Below are 23,763 nucleotides of genomic sequence, written 5' to 3' on the forward strand. Positions count from 1 at the left end.
CCGCCAATAAATTTTGGTCGTGGTCCACACCAAGCAGCTTCACGGCAGACGACAACCTATTTGCTATGCTGATTATGTGATACGGAACTGATTGATAGATCAACAGAGGGCGCTCTGAATGTAAACTTTACTGGTGGATATGAGGTCTGGGCGCGTATACATGTAGACTGTATTAGACGGCTTTAATTCCGCTTTCAAAATGCCGCTTAATTACTGTGACGGTTCTCGTCTTTGCGCCCAATGTGGAGTTGAAGATTTAGAGGAGGTTATCTACTTAAAGTATGGAGTGAGTATAAAACCGTTTGGATTTCAAACCCCCGCTGGTATTCTGAGTAACAGTTCCTGCCATTGACTGACCATTGCCACAGCACAGTCCGAGTCTCACCTGCCAGTGATACTACTCCGTCTAACCCCACTAGTGTGGCACGGACTCTCACTCCCGATCCATCTTTAATCCTTAAGGATGGATCGGGAGTCGAGTGAGAGTCCGTGCCACACTAGTGGGGCTACACTCCTCCCCTCCTTCCTCCATGGTCATACTCTGTGTGATCATGGAGGTAGGAAAAGACCTCCATGGTGTGACTTAGAGAAGATAATGGCGTCGTAATGCTATTGGTGCACTGAACTAATTGAAGCCCCATTGAAGACAATGTGAAATTGACCACGTTTGCAGCCCCGGTGCAGGCAGCCGAAGTCCCTCTGGCCTCTCAGATAAAAACAAAGTGTTCTGGGGTCATTCAGCTCTCGATTGATTTACAATTTTTAGTAGATTAACCAATGAAATTTTTAATTATCCGCCCAAAACAAACTCACCTCCCAAAAAGTGAGTGTTCCCAAGTCTGTCAGCGGCCATTTTTCAAATGACATCCCTCCACCTTTTCAGGCTCTTGGGACAATTTTTCAGTGGCATTTTTCAATGCTTTGCCCTGGGATGGGAGTCCTTGAATCTAGGGAGTTCATTCTGGGCCAGTCTTTCACAATCCCACAAATTCTTGTGCCACACAATCTCTTCTTTTTCACATAAACTGTACGGATACTTTTTGAGCACCTCGGCCTACCGAAGAATTTCCCTTGAATTGGGCATTGCACCCCTATGGAGTTTTGGAATCAAATTTTTGTGGTGAAATGGTTCACAGATGTAAGAAAGCTATGAAATCAAATTTTCCCCTGTCAGCAAACCTGCTTAATTGTACCTCCTAAAGAGCGGGATAACAAAGTTTCAGAGCATGAGATGGAGTATTTTTGAAAAAAATGAGATTTTGCTTATCAATGTCTCGCTTCTGCCCATTGACTGTTGCTCAGTTCATGCCGTTTGTGTTTACCAGACTGCACATTCATCAAACCCACCAATGACCAAGCTTGTTCCACATCTTGGCTCGACCATTTTCATGGCGGGGATAACATCTTGTATTATTTTCATTGTGGGACCATCCTGGCTGCTGCCATGACCTGCAAACACACATCGGGCGAGGCACGCAACATGTGCTGCGCCATGTATGATGTTATCCCCCGCCATCGAAAATGGTTGAGCCAAGATGCAAAGCAAGCATCATAATTGGTGGGCTTGACACATGAACAGTCTGATAAACATGAATGGCATGAACGGAGCGACAGTCAACGGGTGGAAGCGAGAAATTGGTGAGTAAAAATCTCATTTTTTTTCAAAAATACTCAGTCTCATGCTATGAAACTTTGTTATCCCGGGTTTTAGGAGGTATAGATTAAGCAGGTTTGTTGACAGGGGAAAATTTGATTTAATTGCTTTCTGACATCTGTGAACCATTTCACCATAAATATTCAATTCCAAAACCCCATAGCATTTCAATGTTATGTAAACCTTGTCTTCTCAAGTCACATGGAGTATGACGGAGTAGTGACTTAGAGTTCTTGAAATATGTCAGGTGAGGCTGTGCTGTGGGAATGGTCAATAGACAGAGAGCTGAGTTCAAGTATCTGTTGTAAATAGGCTTGTGGAGAGTTACCAGTTGGCAGACCTGTGTTGGAAAACTGTAGGAGCCTAGGTCCTACACAAGAAAAGTATGGGGAAGAGTTCTATATGAGGACATCGCTAACATCCAGTGCAGCAAACCATGAGACTGGTTTGAAAAATTCTAGGGCCTAGGCTTAAGTGTTTGCTAAGTAAATAAATGCATTAATATTCTGGTAAATTCGACTTTTAGGACATCACTTTTTGATGGCTAGTAAACCACTGCTAGAGAAAATGAGTGATATCTACACTCCTATCAAAGTACACTTATGTCTTATTTTCATTAAATCATCAGAAATGACCATAAGACATATACCCAGCAAGATATGGGATGGAGGGGTATCCCCCTACATGTCCAATTCCTATATACTCCCTAGAGTATTGTTACCTGACACATCCTCCTAGATGTCTGTATAAAAGAATTCCTGAAATTCTGATCAAACAATGACCTACACAGAGGTGTGAGGGCTGCTCTTCATCCATACATGTATCTTGCTTCACACATGTTCATGTGTTAGGACATCAGTAATGCATGTCAGGTAGGCCTATAAAAAACTACAATGGCTGCACCATGTTGGCACAGCAAATAAAAAAACTACATTGTGATTAGTGTAAGTAACTTGGACTCTATGATAAAAGACACTTCATTTAGTCGAAATTGCTAGGACTAAAATGAAGTCTGGTACAAATCTGACAGTAATTGCATTCTTTTCAATTCCAATGGCATATTACTTCTGCAGACTAGTTACTAATTTACACTGTCTGATTACAATCAGTAGGATTCCAGTAAGTTGCTTAGAAGTCAGCCAGTGCGTAGCTGTCTCCCACCAAGCTTGCTTTATGTTGACCAGAGAGAATTGGCTGTGACCACGGTGCATGATGGTGAGGCTAGATGAATATTCAAAAGTCAAAATGCTTTGTCCTTTTTTGGTAAACTTAATTCCAAATGAGATGCATTTTTTTAGCCAAGAAACGTAATGGATAAAAATGTTCAGTTTTTTCCCGTAGGCAAATGTTAATCATTCTATTCATGTGTTACAAAAGATTCATCTAAGAAACTGCCCCACATGTGATCTCTTTGGTTGCATTCATTTTCATGTGTTTGCATATTGTTTTTTTGTTTTTTTTCCAGATGTGATAAACACACTTGGTTCTGATGATGCAACAACGTGTCATATAGCTGTCTTGAGACACTCAGGTACACTGAATCAGTGTTGTCTTGAAAAGATTTCTGAAGTGTCTTTGGTTACAGAGCATTTGTCACACTTTTTTACTTATCAATTTTACTTATTTTACTTACCGGAATAAGAGTGCATCACTAAGTGAGCAATGCTGTTTAGAAAATTTTATCATTAAAAATTGTATTTCAGAAATGAAAACACAGTGTTGTGTGAGATGACAAGATTTTCAACTGATAAGAATGTTTCTCAGCTGTGTGTCATTGAGGTGGTTAAAACCACTTTGGAAACAACTTATGACTGGATTATGAACTTAGATGTGGATTTAATTGACAGGAAGTGGTGCTACAGGGCTGTGTCACTTTGACAGTTGTGGAACAACGCAAGGAGTTCAAGATCTGGTGGATAAAGTGAGGGAACTCAGTCAAGACATTGATGGACGGTAAGGGAAAGCCTGGTGGTGGAGTCTAACTTGTGATCTGAGTCTAAATCACAAATACCCTGTATTGAGTCTTGACTCTCTGATGTATGGTGAGGGAAAGCCTAGTGTTGGAGTCTAACCTTTGATCTGAGTCACAAATACCCTGTATTGAGTCTTGACTCTCTGATGTATGGTGAGGGAAAGCCTAGTGTTGGAGTCTAACCTTTGATCTAAGTCTAAATCACAAATACCCTGTATTGAGTCTTGATGAGGGAAAGCCTGGTGTTGGAGTCTAACCTTTGATCTGAGTCTAAATCACAAATACCCTGTATTGAGTCTTGATGAGGGAAAGCCTGGTGTTGGAGTCTAACCTTTGATCTGAGTCTAAATCACAAATACCCTGTATTGAGTCTTGATGAGGGAAAGCCTGGTGTTGGAGTCTAACCTTTGATCTGAGTCTGAATCACAAATACCCTGTATCGAGCCTTGACTCTCTGATGGACAGTGTGGGTCAGCCTGGTTGTCAAGTCTAACCTTTTATCTGAGTTCAAGTCTTAAGTGAGTTTTGGTTTCAGGGTTAAGTACAAGTTTTTAAGTTGTTAGATTTTGAGATGAATCTGTCAAAATATTATTTAAGCAGGTAACTTCCATTTCCACAGGATGGAATTTTTAATTGAAACTACACCCTCCATTGAAAGCTCAAAAGTTGATTATGAGTCCCATTTTATGTTTCAGCCTGGAGCTTCACATTGTTGGTGGCTTTAAGGATGATGATGGATCATCAGAAAAACTATCAAGAAAATTACTGAGTGAGTGTATTAAAGATACTAGCCTCAAGCCAGAAGCCATCCCAACATTCTATGTATCCCTGATTATTTTATGAGTGATATGTTGTGAAAAGGTTTACCTCAAAGAAACAGAAGCTAACAGAAAGGCAATATCTTAATGCGTTAACTTGGATTTTTAATGTACAAAAGTCATATGCTGATTGTCTGCATCTTGTTGCTGCCAATCGCTGATTGTAGCTACTGTTGGATAGGCTTGCTGCGTAATTCTATTCGTTTGACCATACTTCCTAGCTCTTTGCTTGAAATTCCAATATAGTCTTTGTTTTCTTATTGATTAGCAGCTCCAGCCTGAGTTAAACATTTCATAACTGATGTGATTTTATTCAATCACACTGAAATTCTTTGCTTTCTTTAAAATCTCTTTGAATTCTTTCCACATTTTCCCCTTTTTAGGTGAATTTCATAAACTCTCTGTGGATGTGTTTTTGCTGACAGCATGCATCTCTGGTAATGTACCGTGATTCATGTACAATGTATACATGCTTTTCTGGGAAGTGGTTTTGGGCTGTGAAAAGAGCTAGATAGTTGATTTCCAAGAGTTGATCAACTTGTATGACTTACTAGTGCGTTCCATTTTCCTCATTTCAGATTTGAACAATGTTACAAAAAATGGAGAGAATTACCCAGCTATTTGTGGCCTAGGTGAGTGTTCAACCACACACTTTTTTTGGTGAAATATGGTGAAATATGTCTGTGTTCTTGTCAGTCACTTCATACAACAGAATAAGGACATTTCTAAGCAGAAGTGGGTATTTGGTCACATTTTTACCAACATAATGGGTAATTTTAAGTATGAAAAACTGAAGAAAAAAATTAGTACCATTTCCTTGAATTCCACTGTCATTTCTTGTGAAACTTCTTTATTCTGAGAATTAGCATTAAAAATGAGGCTGTTAACTGGGTGACAAAGTGTCCATTTTCACATGGAATTGCCCATAATGAAACAAGTACCAAATTGGCAGACTGGTCTTCTCTACTTGTGCCCCAGGTTTGAATCCCACCTACGCCAAATGAACATTTTTCATTGTCTTTTCTTCATAGGTTTCTTCAGCCTTGCATGCTTTTAATGCCAAATAGGGGTGCCCTGTGAGAAATCTTCAGAACAGAATAATAAATGTATGTCCTCATTGACTGACAAATTTGTCATAATTGTCCACTCTTTTCTTTTCCCTTGACAGGTGTGTCTGTCAAGACAGGGGAAATTTTCCCAGCATCATTTGCCTACAAAGGGCCAGACAAGCCTGTCCGAAGTCTCAGGCATTTTATAGGTGACAAAGACGTGAGTTCCAAACCTAGTATCTTTCATAAGAAACTTAGTTTTCAGTTTACCCTGATCAGTGAGTAGTTTTTTATTTTCCAGATTGTTGATGATACAGCAAAACCTTTTTAACCATATGCTGTGGGTCTAAATTGAAGTTGCGTGACGAGTTCTCGAGGGATTTTCAAGATTTTTTTGTTTTCAAAATTCTTCAAAAATTCATAACTTCACTTACTGGACGTTTACACCCACACGAATGGCTGGTGGCTACTCTAATCTGACATGCAACATCTATTGAGGCCCAAGTATTTCAGCCGGGCCTGCCGCCTTATAAAAAGAGCCCAGATTGTACAGTGTTGCGTAATTTCCTTTGTTCCTGAAACTGGCCCAGTGCACTGCTGGCGTCTTTTCAAATGCGGCCAGATTAGCATGCAGCGGTATTGTATTGCTCATCGCTTGGGCGCTGGAGCACGTTTGTCCCCGGTGGTAATCCGCTCGCACTGAATGCGACAAATAATGGTATACTGTTTCAAAACAATGACAGATTTCCTCCGCTATTGACAACTGAAAAAATGTTGGCAATTCCCAGCAGCTCAGTCTTTCGTTCTGAGTACGGTCTTTTGTTACAAGACCCAGCTCCTTTGTCTGAGTTTAGGCACCCCATGTAAACCTAAGGCCTGCGGTACTGGGAACCCCAGCACCAGTCTTTTGTTCTGAGTACGGTCTTTTGTTACAAGACCCAGCTCCTTTGTCTGAGTTTAGGCACCCCATGTAAACCTAAGGCCTGCGGTACTGGGAACCCCAGCACCAGTCTTTTGTTCTGAGTACGGTCTTTTGTTACAAGACCCAGCTCCTTTGTCTGAGTTTAGGCACCCCATGTAAACCTAAGGCCTGCGGTACTGGGAACCCCAGCACCAGTCTTTTGTTCTGAGTACGGTCTTTTGTTACAAGACCCAGCTCCTTTGTCTGAGTTTAGGCACCCCATGTAAACCTAAGGCCTGCGGTACTGGGAACCCCAGCACCAGTCTTTTGTTCTGAGTACGGTCTTTTGTTACAAGACCCAGCTCCTTTGTCTGAGTTTAGGCACCCCATGTTAACCTAAGGCCTGCAGTACTGGGAACCTCAGCACCAAGTGGTTAAGAGATACTTTTACAGCAAAATGTTTCTCAAGGCAAACTTTAAAATTGCGTACAGCGTAATGAAAGTGTAATCTCTATCACTACAGCTGTTATCCTTTATTCCTTTCAACTAAATTTTTTGCAGATTAAGAACATCTATGATCACACAGACCATCGGCTTAGGATCAGTCCTTATAGCTACACACCCAATGACTTTCCACATGCAGCTCTCTTCTTGAGGCAGAGCGATCAAACTATTAGACAGGTAAACCCCAAATCACTTAACTGCTTGTATCAAGAAGTAGGTCAGAATTGTGAACCCTGAAACCATGTAGCAAGCGTTTACAACATTGTGTACTGATTTCCCATGTTCAAAAGCTTACAAGCTCTATTTATGATGGCCACTTTTTAGGGCAAACCGAGGCTATTTAGTTTGCTTGAGCATATCACTGAGCAAAACATCACAGGGCACATCATGTGTACAATTCCTGTTAATAGTTGATCTCTTAAGAGTGCTCACACAGCTGGATATGCGATGCGCTTTTCTTGTCAACCGTTCAAAGAGGTTGACTGTAAACCTAATCAGACATTTTTAAATTCATTTTTCAGTAAGGTATTCCTGGTTTGTGTCAGTAGTCTTTTTACTGGTCAGTGGGCAAGGCATGTAGGATACTTTCAGTGATCCTTGGGCAGGTGACAGTGTTGAAGTGATTAACATAGCTATCAATTATCTCTGGAGATGGAGGTGGTAATTGCAGTTATCATATTTCAAGATAAGAAGACCTGGTTGGGTTCAAACCTTCAGAAAACTACCGCTGCATTAATAGGGCTGAGTCGATTTGAATAATTCACTATTTGAATATTTGACCTTCAATTGGGTCAAATTTCAGAATATTCGGTCATACCAACTGGCAGATTGTTGAGGAACAAACCATATATAAAATCAGTTGAAACAACGGTCACAGTTGTACATTGTAATCAATATATTAGCTTTTCACGTCTACGAGTATCTCCAGCCACGATTTAGCAAGATTTAAGAGACAAAAAATAATTCTTTTCCTGTTGAAAATGTATATATTTCTGTTAAATTTTTTAACGAATAATGTACTTTTCAAATCGTTGTAAGGTTTTTTCGCTTTTCATTAAAATTTACTCGGAACAAGCCTCCACAGTGCATTTTTTCTCATTTAAAACAAAAGAAAATTCTCCTTTTTCATTAACTTTGCATTCGAAAATTCAAATTTGAAAAATAATATTCAAAAATTGGATGATCGATGGAATATTTGGTTATTCGGCACAGCCTTACACATCAACCGCAGTACAAACTGCTTGTTCTTCCTTCATCTGTCCATGATGGTGTTCTGTTTTTGTCTTCCATTCCTCAGTACATGTCTACCTCGCCAGCAGTTGAACCCGAGCATTTTGCTCAGCAGGTCAGAGCGGCAATTACTTTCTTCTTGAGTAATCCATCATCTGAGATGGTCTTTCCTGGAGGAAGAAGTCACTTCTTTAAGATGAGACAAGATGGACACTGGCAACTAGACAATCAGTAGGCACTGAGAAGATGGTTGATAATAAACACAAATGTCTTGGCACAAAGTAACTTTTGATACGTTTGTTCTGCATGTTTGTGTGACCGTGATAAATGAAATTACGATTAAAATGTTTAATCAGAATATATTTGACGAGATCTAAATAGTTATCTGCAAAGTTTTTTAAGATCCTTCACAAGGAAAGGTTTTTTAATAATACTGTTGTATTGATTTTTTTCTCAAAGGGACAAAGATTATGCCAGAAGTTAAGAAAGCAATCACTCCAAAGTATCCAAGTGTGTGTATTTTTATTTATAACTGGATTAAGTATACTACATGTATAATTATTAGGAAAACTACACGAAATATTTTCTACCAAATGTGGGCCATTTTTATTCGGTTTACAAATGCATTATTTTTCAATTGATTGCTGTAGGATTTTTATAGGACACAGTATTCAGCCTTCATTTACCTAGAATTCCAAAAAGGAAGATTTATTTAAAAGTTGTGTGGAAAAAAGTTGAAGGGAAAGGATTATTCTTGACAGGTTATGAAGTTGATTCTCTTACCAAACTCTGTGTTTAATAGGCACTCATTAACGATTTTAAGGTTTGTGTAACTACTTCCCAATTCTTCTTCCCTTGTTCACTCTTTACTCTCAATAATTGCATTATTTTTAAGATACATCTTTGGATATTTACAAAATTCCTTTTTTTTACAGTTAGTACTTGGACTACATTTTGAATGTCCCCAATTTCACACCAAACGTAGCTGTTGCACCTGTTAAAGTGCCAAACAAATCTTAAGCATCATGCCCATTTCTCCATGAAATACTTTTCTCGCAAGTTCTCCATTAGATATTATGCCACATTAATTGATGAGTTCCTATCACTAATAGTGAACCTCTTCCATATTCATGCTGCTTTGCATAGAGTGATTTTAACAAATTAATTCATGGAAATTTGGTATACAAGTGTATATAAGGTCATAAACTCTGTGATGTCATAAACTAAGTTTGTTTATCTAATGATCTGCAACTGAGAAATAGCAGAATGAATGGAATTCTAGCTCCTTTTGGTTAGGACCTGCTCATTTCTTGGTTTAAAAAATGAGTTAAATGTCTAAAATATACAAATCATAATCTAAGGATATCCCAGAGAAGCCAGAAGGGATATTGAATTGTTGGGAATGATTGGTTATCACAGCTAATAAGACCAGTCGTTACTGTTTTCACAAGCAAAACAGTTTATTTTTATTTTGTTCCTACATTTTGACTATGACAAAGTTCTGAGAGTGGTTCCTGCTTAGCATTACTGTATTACCTTGTATCAAGTCTGGTGTCCTTTTTGAAATTTGTGAAGTCTATCATTAAGTGTCATTCATGTTTAAAAATGTGAAGGATTAATTGTAGCTCTTAAATTCCATCTTAACAATGCTGTACAACACTCTCCAAAGGTCCAATTACTCCAAAATGATACCCAAAATAAGCAGATTTGCAGACATGTATGTATAAATCACCTTGTCTTGGTGTCAGTTATCATCTGCACATGTATCCTCAAAGATCTGTGACAAAATGGAAAAGATAAAGCCAATTTGTTTTGGTCTGGTTTGAGGGTTTTAAATAAGATATTGGATATCATAACATTTTGAGATAGCATGTATTTCAACTAGAGCAATCAAATGGAACATACTCATTTAAAACTTTGGGCTCAATCTGCTTTACATCAAAATTTAAAAGAACTGACTGAATATGGTTACGTTGATGTGAATGTATCAACAAACATTTCTTGTTTTGAAAAAGGTATCTGTCAATCTACTCATCTTGTTTTTCACTTTTGAAGAAAGTATTGGAATACATTTGATATTCTTGCTCAGGAAATGACGGACCCAAAGTGATCAAATACAATTCTGTCAACGTACCTGCATGAGATTTTTGGGCTCAAGATTTGATTTGTTGAGTGTCTTTGGTTCATCAAAGATTTGACAGACAGGAGATCCTACATTATCATGAACTGCACTGACATTGGGACTGCCGTTGGGTGTCCATCTGGATCAGATTAAATCAGATCAAATCATATCAAACATACAGCAATAGTAAGACACGTACTGCCCTAAATTGCCACCTAAAGTCTTAGAGAGAAAGCTGTTTAGAGACCACTCCTGTCGGAAATAAAACACCCATTCCATTCTATTTTTTTGGAAGGGGGAGGCGTGGAAAGACACCTGAAAATCAAAACTTTTTAAGCTTTTACCGGTGAATTCATGTAGGGTTTAAAAGGTATCTGTTCGTGCATTATTTGCACATATTTGAGTATTTATAAAAGGACAAAAATGCCACGTTGCTTGAAATGTGTCATCAGATTTTTAAACATTACATTTTCAATTATCCCCCCCCAACAAGAAAGAAATAGCTATGGGTTCGTCTACATGCAGTGTGGACATTTAAGTTGGGCTGTGGTTGCTGTACGGTTAAATGCTTGTTTAGAGCATAGACATTTTATCTTACTTTTCAAAGCTATTGTTGAGCTTCCCATGACAAATAGGTGAGGAGCTTCTTGGTTGAAGAGGTGTCCGACGACAACTTCTGTTGAGTAGCGGGGTACCAGTGATGGATATCACATGCTCACTACAATTATAAGGTATAAAGTCACTCTAAACACAGAAATTAATATTGCTCATGGTGCAACAAATGAAAGCTTGTCATCTAAGTTATCTTGTGAAGGTTTTTTTCTCATAGTTCTTTGGAATCCTTAATAACCAGCTTCTCTGAAACTATAAGCTAGAAACTTCACTGGCAAATGGAAAAACTATTTATATGCACCCTCCATTTCCACGGCCAATTTAGAAACACATGATTTTGTGCAACCCACAACATGTAAACTTTGGATTTTCAAGTGAGAGAGAATTTAGGTGTATCTGACAGGCGGTGTTATAATTTGAGTCGTGTTTTGACAAGAAATTTTTATGGGGTTTTTATCAATGTAGGAATTTACCTGGCAGGTTCTGAGAAGACTTTGCTCTTTTCTTCATCACTTGAGAATGACAAACTAGCGAGTGGATGTCCACATGAACCCTGGGATACGTCCGTATCAAAACACTCATCTGCTGACGGATAAAATAGACCTTACAGCAAGGGTTGGTCATCAAAAAGGTTGTTGAACTAGGCTCCTGTGTAATACACTGTGTCTTTGACACTACCCTAACTCGACCTAAACTGTGCCATTCAAGACGTGAACTCAATGCCACTCAAAAAACATCCAACCAGTCTATGAACAACAAAAGTAATCTCTGCAGGCAGACACCTTACCCTCAGAATAGCTGAGATCCCAGTCAGATGGTCGTTGGGGTCTGTGGTGTGCTGTGGGCGAGTTCATCATGTGCGTCACTGGTAGCCTTAGGGGGTGTGTCACAATCTGAGCAAATGTTGCAAGTAGCACAAGGACCATACTCAGACAGGCTATGACAGATATCCACTGTCCAAAAAAGAAGGAAGGAAATAGGACTAAAAGAGAAACCAACAAGTGCTCAGCATTTCACAGTTTTCTCAGGAAAAATTCAGTTGCTTAATTAAAAAAATGTATTACATCCATTATTGACACAGCTCCATTGGAGCTATCTTTAAAAAAAAATTCCTGTACAAGATAAAAGATTTGACAGTCCAGAAACCCTGCCCATTAAGATAGTCCTTACAGCCTTCCTGAAGGTGAACATGATGTGATTTCTCCTGATGACTGACTTCATGACCGGAAGATCAAGTAAGTCTTGAAGAGATGGTCTATGATGGTAGTCAGGATCCATCATAGATATAATAATGTCCTTCAAACTACGAGAAAGACCTGGAAGAAAGAGAATGGTGAGCACTGAAATGTGAGTATAGCATTCCCCAAAGGTCTGATGTAGAATTCTAATAAATAAAGCCTTTATTCGACGATTTCAGCGACAGATGATTTGTTGATGCTGTAGGGAAAAATATGTCATGTGCGAGCCCACAATGTTTTGCACATACCTCATACAGAGATGCAAGTGGAGTTTTACACTATACAAGCAAAATTGACACACTTGTACAGTGATTGATCTATAGGTTCATTATAATGTGACAATACAAAGGACAGAAGAGGCTATGCATGACCCATGAGCCTTGACCCAATCTGCCACATGTATGGTGCCCCATGGTGTCAATGTGTTATCTCACAAATAAGGAAAACTTGAAATCGGGCTATTACAGGGGGCTTACAAGCCTGGCCTATGGCACAGAATACCCTAGATTAAATTTCGTCTCAATGTGCACAAATCTGTACAATCTTTGCACAAATGAAGGTACATAAGTGTGGGAGCGTGGCAACAATGGTACTGAAATGTCTTTTTAAAATGATTTGCATTATCACCATGATCACTGAAAGCTACAGTATACAGTCAGTCTTGACTGGTGAGGTACAGACCTTGGAAACTCAGAGAATGTCATAATTTTGCAAGACATCTGGCGTGATAAAAATACAGTGACTGGCAAGTGTAAGCAAATTATTGAGTGCGAGACTGAGATAGGTGACTGAACTTATTCTTCAAATGTCCCCGTATGAGCCGCCAGGAGTATAAGCTACAGGGACATTTTTCACTCAGCCTGAGAACCAACGTAAGCCGTAGCTTATAGAAAATTACGGTAATGTGACGATGCACTTTTGTATTTTTCAATAAAGTTCGTTCCTCGGTAGTGATATTTTTGATATGTTTATATAATATAGTAGTAGATTTTGGAAGAATCAGGAAGATTCCATAGAAAATATCTGAGGGTTTGAAGTCAAGTTGAAGACATTTTGATATGAAATGATTGAAAATCTCCAAACTCATAAGTTTACCTTTTGTGATATCCCAAGGGATGTCTCCATTCCTAAGCTGATGCCATAATTGACCATTCTGAGGTAAGTCAAGGTCACAGGCCAACTCCAATATCGTGATTCCAATACTGACGAGAAATAAACAACCTTCATATTTAATCATCACCAAGGTATGAGACCAACGTCTAAAATTAAGGTTCGACACAGCTCATAAATCAGACAGGAATTGGTTTCTTTTGATTATTTTTATTTTATCAATTGATTAGGATTAAGGATTAGGTCGCCAGTTTCATAAATGCGGAGATGTGTTACATCCAACAAATAAGTGACGCAAGACATACTTTAACAAATTCAAATCTGTTGAGTTTGCCTAAGCCACTTAACCCCAGCTTACCTGAAGACATCAGCATGCTTGCCAAACTTGCCTTGAAGTAACTCAGGAGCTAAATAGCGTGGATCCCCTTCCTGGGCATCAGTCAAATCATTCTGAGATCCAGCATACAAAATTACTTGTTATTAATATCCACATTTGGGGTGGTTTCATTTTCGCGTGATATGTCAGGAATTACTATTCTGCTTAAAAATCGGTGAAAACTATTGTCTAAAATTTGATAAAGGAACTTAAAGACCTACTTAAATGTCTCACGCACAGACAAAGTTTATTGGCTTTGATTTTAGATTGGATGGTATCCCCCTAAACAAACCATGATTGTGATACCTGAGATTTGACTGATCCAACTGTTTCTATGGCAACTATACCTTCCCCAGCTGCACTGTCAGACCAAAGTCTCCCAGCTTACAAGCTCCATACATAGACACAAAGATGTTCTCTGGTTTGATGTCTAAATGGAGTAAGTTATGGTCATGGAGGTGCTTCACACCCTGTGGGGAAAGGAGGACACTTGAGCGCGAATCCACAAATAACTAACTGCCCAATATCCATCAAACTCCAACGGCAGGTTTCGGTTTGCTAGGTTTTGGCAGGTTTGGTACCATACCTGATTGTCCTGTTGAATTTTGTTGGACTTGGTATCAGAGGCCCAGGGTGATGGTGTTGGACTTGGTATCAGAGGCCCAGGGAGATGGTGTTGGACTTGGTATCAGAGGCCCAGGGAGATGGTGTTGGACTTGGTATCAGAGGCCCAGGGAGATGGTGTTGGACTTGGTATCAGAGGCCCAGGGAGATGGTGTTGGACTTGGTATCAGAGGCCCAGGGAGATGGTGTTGGACTTGGTATCAGAGGCCCAGGGTGATGGTGTTGGACTTGGTATCAGAGGCCCAGGGTGATGGTGTTGGACTTGGTATCAGAGGCCCAGGGAGATGGTGTTGGACTTGGTATCAGAGGCCCAGGGAGATGGTGTTGGACTTGGTATCAGAGGCCCAGGGTGATGGTGTTGGACTTGGTATCAGAGGCCCAGGGTGATGGTGTTGGACTTGGTATCAGAGGCCCAGGGTGATGGTGTTGGACTTGGTATCAGAGGCCCAGGGTGATGGTGTTGGATTTTGTGTGAGTTTAAACTCATAGGGGTCACTGTGTGCAGTGTCTGGCTTGCTGTACCAATTGTTGGACTATGCTTGATTTTGTCAGGTTTGGTACTGTTCAGTGCAAGTCATCCTATACTGCATAGACCCATCCATACCATATCACTCCAACTCCAATGGGCTCATTCTGTTGGAGTTGATCAGGTTTGGTACAGTGACCTGCATGTACAAGCACATAGACAAGTACGTGTACCTGGTGGAGTTTGTTGGGTTCAGTATGTTCCCTAGTGCAAGAGCCTAGGGCATAGAATTAAGCTACACCTGCTGAAATCAATTATCTGCTGACAGATTGATAAGTTGTGGACAGTACAAGCTAGCTACAATCATATCACAAGGGGATTGATGGACAAAATTTGTTTCCATGAAGTTTCAGATTGTGGTAGATTTGGAGTACTTCTCAGTAGCAACACCCAGGGAATTGGAGTTAGGGAATAGAACTTATGTAATTGTCTTCTAGCTTACCTTGATTAAATCCAACAGAAAACTCCAGACTGTACTCTCAGGAATGTCATGGTGAGTCTCGCTATACTCCTCCAAACTGGTACATTTAAACAATCAAAAGAGATTAAGATTGATTACGTACATAGGGAATTCCCCTTGCACACAGTTCTTTCCACCAAGGAGTATTTGTCAATGCATCGCTGAAAAACTGTGACAAACGTTTGGAGTTGGAAATCGGTCATTACAAAGAATAACACACTGTAGCACTGTGCTGAAAAACTTGTTAATCACTCCAAAAACATTTCACAAAAACAATGACAAGGTTAGAAATTAAAGCTCTTTGTAGTTTGCAAATAAAAAAACGGAAGGGTGGCAGCGAAACTGAAAATGTGAAAAATGAGGTTTGAGAGGGGATTGGTGGATAAGTAGTCCAACACATCTTCATCTTCAGGAGTACAAAAAATATTTATTTGACAATGAAAGAAAGTTGTTCAAACAATTTCTGAGCTGTCAAAAGAAAACACAGTTTCTGACTTTTACCTCATCTGGCAAAGTTCTGTTTGTATGTACAAGTGTCCTTTCTCTGCCCATGCTTTGAAGAACTCCACACAATTAGGATGTCGGCTCAGTGTCTCATGCTGATGAACTTCTTCAAGCTTTCTCCGTCTGTATATCAAGAAAACATCCACAAAACGTATGAGATAACTCCAACGGGCAGACACAGGAAAGACAAACATAAATTGAGTCATTGTACACAGATACCTAGATGTGACTTGCTCTATCCATCACAAAACAGGTGGCAGAACTACAATTATCACTTAAGAGTGATGTTATTCACCAACATTTTGACTCATATTCTGTTTGTTCTGTACACCAGACTAATCTACCACTTGTTCTTCAGACCAATAGACTCGAGCTAGACCAAGAGAGGGCGCAAATTTCTTAGTAGTGGAGGCTCCCTTGGTTGGAACTAAACTTTGCTAGTTCGCAAACGACTAAGAAATTATTATTATTATTATTATATATTTCTGGTAATAACACCAAGAATTCCTCAAAAGCGCCCTCGGCACTGTGTAGCAAGCCTGAAGAAACCAGTAGAGAGGAGACAATAAGAAGCAGTTACAGTTTTAGAGGTGGGAGGAAAACCCCAGAGGAATGTTCTAGGTAAAACTCACAGAATCAGGTAGGAACTAAAAACTCAATCCACGTGTGGACCGGGCTGGGATTCGAACCCCGGACCACAGAGGTGGAAGGCAAGGAAAGAACCACTACACCAACCTGCACACGCTACAGCCACATCACCACCAACAAAATGAACATTCCTGACCAATATGATTCATTTTAACCGACGAAAGGGTCCTTCTGCTCGAGGCGGAGAGCATATTCTTTTTCCCTAGGATTATTCACTGGATTTCTAAATCTAACAAAATGTTAATGGTTTGGAATCTCTAAATTTTACACATCCTGAGGCTGAAGGTTACAAGTATTCTTTACACTATCTAGATTGCATTTCTTCCAGCACAAACATCTCTAGCTTACTCTGTAGACCACTTACTTATCGGCTTCTCCTTTGAATCGTTCCCTGGATCTCTTCACAGCGTAAAGTTTACCATCTTCCTTACATCTCACTTTGTACACCTGTCAAAATAAGTTCGAACTGACTAACTTCATCATTCCCTCTTAAACGGTTTGAAGAATTAGCCCTCTTTAGGAATTTTACAAAATTCATACTCGTAATCTCCAGCTGTCCATGATATACAGTAAACTCTGGCTAAGTTGGCACTATCGGGACTCACGACGAGCGAGAAATTACGACGAGTTACGCAATGCCGACTTAGTCGGAGTTTCTGTATTGAAAGGCAAAACTACTGACCATTGTATTTTCTTCCTCCAACTTACTTCGCCAAAGGATCCTTCACCAAGTTTCTGCACAATTTCAAAGCACTGCCTGAAAAAGGACTCTGTGCTTTTCTCATTGTAATGAGGACTCTGTAAAATAGCTGATCAGGTCAAGGTCAAGGAATAAAGGTTAAATTGCAAACCAATCAATTCCTGATTATTACACCAGCTCCATGACATATCATGTCATCTTTTTTGTTGATCAGAGCTTCATTGTGTAAACCAAAGGAAAATGAGCCATCTGTCAATTCCTACATTGAACTAAAAAGTGATGGATAACATGGATTTTGAGATTGATAATCAAGATTAAGAAAGCCTTTTTGCCAAATGTTAGGAATCGTAATAACCTTGAATAACCCAAATTTCTCATTTTCAGTCCTTGAAGAAGTGACATCCTCTTCAATTGCTCTAACAATGAATGGATTTGTCATCATAAAATCTCATTAATTAATAAGGCATCAGAATTAGAAGCATATTTTGGAAATTTCAAATTAAGAAAAAATCTGTTCATTGACGTTTGCATGAAGGGGTCCAGACAATCCAAAAACAGGTATGATATTTGACTCTGAGAAGTAAATACCGGAAACAGTTCCATGCAGACTCTTAAAGTTTAATGACTACAGAACTGATTGTTGACAGTGGAGGGAATAATAGAAAATGGAAGAACGAAACTTGAAATCCTATTCAAATAGGAATCATCTCACATCTATAAAACAGGCCCTAATTTGATGCACACAGTGATTTTGTCTCAGAAAGTAACTTCAGCACAAATGTTCCGAGGTTTCCAGTCTGCAACATGAATAGATACAAAGCCTTCTGTAAATAAAGCCAACTCAAAGGATACAGGGCTCAGATTGCCGGAAGGAAACTGCTCTTGGTCTGGATTCTTCTTCCCTGGTCTTGTTAGGAAAGAGGCGACTAACAGGAGGGACACTCTTCAATGGTGGTCTTGGTGGCCCTGTCTTACGAGGTGTTGGGCCTCGATGCTGAACAGAGAAACAACAGCAGGGGCATGAAGTTCTGGTAACTTTCAAACTAACTGCAAAGTTTGTGCCAGTTATTTTAAACACTAAAACTACTTCTATGCTGACACTCCAGGGGTCATCTTGAAAGTTCTCCAATTTTATCTTGAAATATTTTGCGGTACCTGCTGCTACATTGGGGTAATTCCAGAAATTAGGGCTTCAAAAGTGTGACATTTTTGTGTCCCTGTTACATCTGACCTTCGTAGTTTGACATGGAAATATCACAGGAATTGATCTCAAACTATTACTTCATGTATTTGTTTGGCAGGTAATTTGAATTAATTCATCACTCTTGGAAATTAGAAAATGTGTTCTGAACTTACAAAATCATATATCAGATGTGACAGGGACACGAAAAAAACGGACCCCTAATTTCTGAAATTACCCACATCTGACTCAGACTGGCCAGCTGACCTCGGTAAGCTCTGTGGTTGAGTGGTTAAGACATCTGCATTAGGAAGCAGGACGTCAGGGGTTCGAGTCCCAAGGGTGTAAGAATGTAAATTTTGGGGGGAAGCTCTTGGAAAAGCACCGATTATACAGTGTTTATCTACAGACTGACATTGGGTAAGGGCAAAAACCTGTAATTAAAATTAACATCTTCCCGACACAAAGTACATCTTGAGAGTTATAGTTATTGGAACTTTCCAAATCATATATTAGAAGAGAAATTTATCAAACAACAAAACACGTATGAGCAATTTTAATAGAGACACTATGCATTACATCTATGTACCTTCTTCTGAGAAAATGTTACTTGTTCCTGCAGAAACTTTGGTGTCGGCATTGGACTTCGGAAGCCATTGCCCCTCAATGAAGAGTTGAAATCTGACTGCATTCTGAGAATGGCCTACCAAAAAAAAAAAGCAAAAATTGTTCTGATGGTTTGCATTACTTAGACCAAATCAACTTTCTCCTGTCAGCTCAAGGTATATGTACCAATTGATACATGTACATGTATTTATCTTAACATTCCTCAATGGTCTTGTCTATGCTTACAGAGCACTGAGGTCTTTACAAAGCTTACCTAGACCGGACAGTATATCACGAACGGTGACAACTTGGAAGAGTGGAGTGAAAGACACTTCTTAAAGTTTGGCTATTTTGTAATGTTTTTCAGAGGATTTTAACCATGCTTCTACCTGTAGGTTCTTGAACACATGTAGACCATGTCATGTGTGCATTATAATTGGAAGCAAATCTCTGTGATAAGAGTTTGGAGCCAGAAACAAAATCAGAAATGTTTTTCCAACAGAGCTGTCTTTATCATGATAGGTCATGCCAAATAAGTGGGAAAAATAACACCCTTGAGTCATTCCATGTCAATTCACACAAATCCCCAGAACCTCCCCAGTGACACCTCTTCAATTTGCCTGATTTTTTCTGATGCCTTATGATGTTAAATGAAAGAATTCCAAGTTTGAGCCTCCTAGCTCAAACGGTTTTCAAGTTATAGCCCTTCAAAGTTTGGGTGCCACGCCCACTTTTGGGATCCGGGAATCCCACACTAAATTTTGGACCATATTTGGAGGCCCACATCTTTTGTTTTAAGGTAGGTACAGACATGATAGACCTGTAAATTGTTATATCTATGTATTCTGGCCCTGTCTATCAGAATCTGCACTTAAAAATAGCATAAGTGTACTATTTTTAGAAATACTAACCCTTTAAAAGTGGCTTTTTTAATGATGAGGGCTTACCTAAGGCTTACCATGTCCAATACTGCTTCTATTAACATTATATTACTTTCTCAATAAACAAAAAGCACTAAACTTATAAAATCTCAACTTGTTCAATATACCGTGATCATCAATTGCCAAATGTCGGTCTCGAAAACAATGTTTATTTAGCCGACCTACATGTACATGTACATGTAGTAATCCCAATACTAATGTTAGGCTCCTGCATTTCATGTGAATGAGCTGAGAAATTCTTCCATGTGACCATCCAAGGTCAGATTGTCAACATAATATAAAACATCAATCTTGAAAAGCAAAGCACCAGGCACATGACCTGTAGATAGCTTGAGCATGGATATACATGTACAGTGTACATTATGTAAGGCTGCCTACCTCCATTGTGGCTTGAGTAAGTTTAGCCCTAATCTGGCAAACATGGCTAGGGTAGGGTGATGCTGTCCTGCTAGCATGGCTAGTGACTAGGTCTAAACATGATGAATTGTAAATTTCGTAAGTATTTCATGAGGCATGCTTGGGCTGTGGTTACCCACTATAGCCGAGGCCCTAGGACCTATACAGCTAGTCATACATGTCATATTCCACTCCAGCACTGTTGGCCCAAATTGCCAAACTAACGTTTAGGGCCTAACGTTACCCATGTCCAAGTGTTCACCATGCATGTACATGTACTGTATACCAATATGTGATAAAACATATAGGGCCTACATAAAATTGTAGGCGCAGGGCTAGGCCGCGCAACCGATCCCACCTTTTTTGAGATGCACTGTTGACTTACGTTACAGTTCTTCACTTTTAACTAAGTCGTGGTGTTCAAAACAGGACGTAAACGTTGAGACATCATTCATCAAAGATATCTTTATACAATATTCTTTGAAAGAAAATTACGCTGTGTGGAAATATTGACAATGGTTGACAATCAAGGCACAGTAGAACTGCAAACCACCGTAGAGGTAACCACCCACAGACTTCTGACGAAGGCCTCGCTTGTAGTTTGTATTACCGGCGCGAAATTCGAGTAGATAGTAGTCTAGTTGTAGTAAAGTAGCATAAATTTCGCGCGCCATGTCACCGGAAATAGGACGCCCTCAATTTTCATAAAAGAACATTCCGTGCACACCTATGGTGCACACTCATCGAGGATAAAGGGTTAGGATTTTTACTGGAGTCTAAACTATGCAAGGGGGAAAAAGACTAAGAAAAGTCTGGGATCAGGGATTATGGGGGATGCTGACAAGTAATACGAATTGAAGTTTGCCTGGGGTAAAATGAAATTTTACTAACCTGAAAGGCAATTAATTTTAAAAGAAACTAATACATGGATTTAGTGAAGTTTAAAATAATGGGATAGCACACATGAGTGAGTTTTGTCTGACGTTGGCTGTTGCGCCCACACACATGAGTGAGGTTTGTCTGACGTTGGCTGTTGCGCCCACACACATGAGTGAGTTTTGTCTGACGTTGGCTGTTGCACCCCCCCTTACCCTTCTAATTATTTTCATATTGTTAATTTTAATCTGAATGGTGCCTGTACAATGCTAAAAAGCTATTTACCCTGCTTTCTCTACCTCCAGTCCACAGCAATTTTCATCTAGTACCTGCGCAGCTTTTAAGATTTTCTCAACACAAGAGACTCACTAACTCAACGACCAACTTATTTTTGCACACAAATATTCTTCAAACTGAATGATCAAATATAATGATAATTACCCGCCAATGACAGATGGTTAAGTCGTACCAGCTTCATTTTTAACCTTATAGCATTTAATCAGTGATGAAGCAGACATACATTTTTTTCCTAGTCTATACTTACTGATATCACTCATTCAGTTGTTAATGCACTTCATCAAAACATTAGCCATGACACGTCTTTAGTGGGATCTAAAACAATTAATAGAAGACTGTTTGTTTTCTGGTAAAAAGTGACACTCTACCAGTACAATTATTAGTGCAACTTTTATTCAGCACTGTTGGACAACTGTGAACTACGCATGCGCAAAAACCACGTGCACGGAGGAAGCTTTTGTTAGCAAAGCTCCGATCAACAAATTTTCTCCCGTTTTGGACAACTTTAAGACGATATCAATCTGGTAAAAGTTGCAGTTGTGTGTAGTTAGTGATAGAGGCGAGCAACCGGGGTTTGGGACTCCGATTTGGTGAGCAGAATGTTCAAGATAAAATAAATTCACCAGATAGTGTCCCCTAGATAGCAGGGGTGTGGATTCAGGGGATGGGTGAAAGTTCATTGGAACCTCTGTAATTCTCCAATGTTTCACTATTTAACACAACCACAAACTGAAGTCTTGGATTTGTATTTTGGGCATATGTTAAAATGCCCTATAGCTTGCAGAATTCGATGCCCATCTTTTAAATTATCCTAAATTATGTACCAGAATTATAGGGTCAGGGCCACATCACAAAATGGGGAAAAAGTAAAGAGAGGGCTTGCCGTTATACCAAGTGGATAGAACTCTTTTAGGTTTGTATAAGAATCGGTGAGTGTGTACTCGTCGTTTCGACCAGTGTGATGCTCTGGTCGTCCTCAGGAGTGAAAAAAGGAAATCCCATTTTTGCAGGTGTCAGTGTTTTTAAAGTCGAAGAAGAGGGACTGGATACATGAGAATTAAGGGAGAATGAGGACATCGGTCGTCCCTCCCATCCTCCGTTGAGTCTGTCCGTGCTCGACTTTTGGGGAATTTGGCGCATATGTAAACACACCCCTTATCATTATAAATGTGAAGTTTGAACTGAATTAAACTTATCATTTTGTTATTAACGCTATTAAGCCTGAGGCTACACGCGTACCAGCCCGCGTGTACCAAATACCGCTGTGAAAAAAGGTGTAGCCTACATTTTTGGCGGACCTGTATTTGAAAAATTGTGCGCTGAGCAAGAACGGTATGTTCGATTTTCGCAAAACTGGTGTCACAATGATTGCGTAGAATTACTCTAAAAACTCCCGAAGGCTCAACTCCTGAGAAAAATGCAACAAATGCCGAGAGAGAGAGAGCAGATTCTGTCCCCGACTCTTTTATACATCTTGAAGACTCTTTTAGGGTTTACACAAAGATCAGAAGGTACAAAATGTTCATAGCAAGGCCATGACGATGTATTACGACGAGATTCCATAATATTAGACACTGTAATTTCAGCGCCGCAAGTTAAGGAACACCGTCCTTCTTGTGATACTAACCAATTTCTTCAGAATGCTTTTCTTCTATGAGTCATTATTTTAGGCAGAAGACCTTATACAGAATGATGGATTCATGCAGAGTGTCAAGACGTGGATAGACAAATTATAAGAAGTTTGGAATCCCTAGTGTAGCCGCAGGGTTTGTACTCCTATGTCTGGTGGTTATTCCGTTGGTCTTAAAATTAATAATATCATAATTAGTGAAGACTTCACTCATGCTCAAAGTCGGACCTGAAACGAACTCCAACGCCATGTCTCACACTGGCCCGGCTAAGGTCATACTCGTTTGATAAAATCCTTGAAAAACATACTCCGTTATGAGTGTTGCAGTCGTAAAACATAATCGAGAAAAGACTTGAACTCAGTCCTTGTCAAAGGTGGATTCTACAAGAAGGTGGGCAAGTGCAACACCAACGAGATCCTACAAATCTGCAAAACAACCCGTATTAGTGAGTTCTGCGGAAAACAACACATCATATAGGCCTACATTGCACATGTGGTGCGTATGCCCAACTCGAATGAGCAAAACTGACAGTGGCTCTTTACCAAATCCGAGCACAAGTTTGTAAGAGACCTGTGCAAGTCTCTGGCACGTGATGTAGGAATGGACGAAATGCAGGTTCGGCACATGCTCTTTAAGAAAGGGGAGCTCCACGAGTTGCTCAGAAGCCGCAAATCTCGATGGTCGATAAACGACTGATGAGACAAAATCCTTGATGATGGTGATGGTGGTGGTGGTGGTGGTGATGATGGTGATGATGGTGATGGTGGTGGTGACGGTGGTGGTGGTGA

General features: G+C 39.7%; 2 protein-coding genes across 3 annotated transcripts; one reads left to right on the plus strand and one right to left on the minus strand.

Moving 5' to 3' along the window:
* The first annotated feature begins 124 nt into the window (after nt 1-124).
* ntan1 (N-terminal asparagine amidase) lies at nt 125-10,272 on the plus strand. The gene is made up of 10 exons (XM_022246498.2): nt 125-286; nt 2,767-2,869; nt 3,120-3,185; nt 3,502-3,607; nt 4,322-4,395; nt 4,828-4,881; nt 5,023-5,076; nt 5,613-5,713; nt 6,956-7,075; nt 8,196-10,272. Exons 1-10 carry the CDS (start codon nt 200-202, stop codon nt 8,361-8,363), a joined length of 933 nt encoding a protein of 310 aa, XP_022102190.2. The 5' UTR covers nt 125-199; the 3' UTR covers nt 8,364-10,272.
* On the minus strand, nt 8,899-20,851 carry pkmyt1 (protein kinase, membrane associated tyrosine/threonine 1). 2 transcript variants are annotated; one of them, XM_022246495.2, is made up of 16 exons: nt 20,557-20,851; nt 18,818-18,931; nt 17,901-18,042; nt 17,057-17,157; nt 16,713-16,795; nt 15,698-15,823; nt 15,179-15,254; nt 13,934-14,056; nt 13,569-13,660; nt 13,196-13,302; nt 12,033-12,178; nt 11,650-11,815; nt 11,336-11,444; nt 10,849-10,968; nt 10,263-10,389; nt 8,899-9,905 (listed from the first exon to the last, which is right to left on the minus strand). In XM_022246495.2, the coding sequence occupies exons 2-16, from the start codon at nt 18,917-18,919 to the stop codon at nt 9,873-9,875; spliced, it is 1,653 nt and encodes a 550-aa protein (XP_022102187.2). In that variant the 5' UTR covers nt 18,920-18,931; nt 20,557-20,851; the 3' UTR covers nt 8,899-9,872. The 2 variants fall into 2 exon arrangements, with proteins under 2 accessions (XP_022102187.2, XP_022102188.2); XM_022246496.2 differs by having other exon boundaries at nt 20,530-20,851.
* Nucleotides 20,852-23,763: the final 2,912 nt, after the last annotated feature.

Source organism: Acanthaster planci, linkage group LG09, assembly GCF_054643075.1.
Source record: "Acanthaster planci isolate LZ-2023a linkage group LG09, COTS_SCS, whole genome shotgun sequence".
Taxonomy (NCBI): domain Eukaryota; kingdom Metazoa; phylum Echinodermata; class Asteroidea; order Valvatida; family Acanthasteridae; genus Acanthaster; species Acanthaster planci.

Excerpts from the sequence above, each read along its gene's own strand:
- ntan1 (XM_022246498.2), top strand. The coding sequence starts at position 200 with ATGCCGCTTAATTACTGTGACGGTTCTCGTCTTTGCGCCCAATGTGGA. Across the intron at positions 287-2,766 it reads TTATCTACTTAAAGTATGGA|GATTCCAGTAAGTTGCTTAG; the intron begins GTGAGTATAAAA and ends TACAATCAGTAG. Across the intron at positions 3,608-4,321 it reads AGTCAAGACATTGATGGACG|CCTGGAGCTTCACATTGTTG; the intron begins GTAAGGGAAAGC and ends TTTATGTTTCAG.
- pkmyt1 (XM_022246495.2), bottom strand. The coding sequence starts at position 18,919 with ATGCAGTCAGATTTCAACTCTTCATTGAGGGGCAATGGCTTCCGAAGT. Across the intron at positions 13,303-13,568 it reads AAGCATGCTGATGTCTTCAG|TATTGGAATCACGATATTGG; the intron begins GTAAGCTGGGGT and ends ATTTCTCGTCAG. Across the intron at positions 11,816-12,032 it reads TGTTCACCTTCAGGAAGGCT|TGGATATCTGTCATAGCCTG; the intron begins GTAAGGACTATC and ends TTTTTTGGACAG.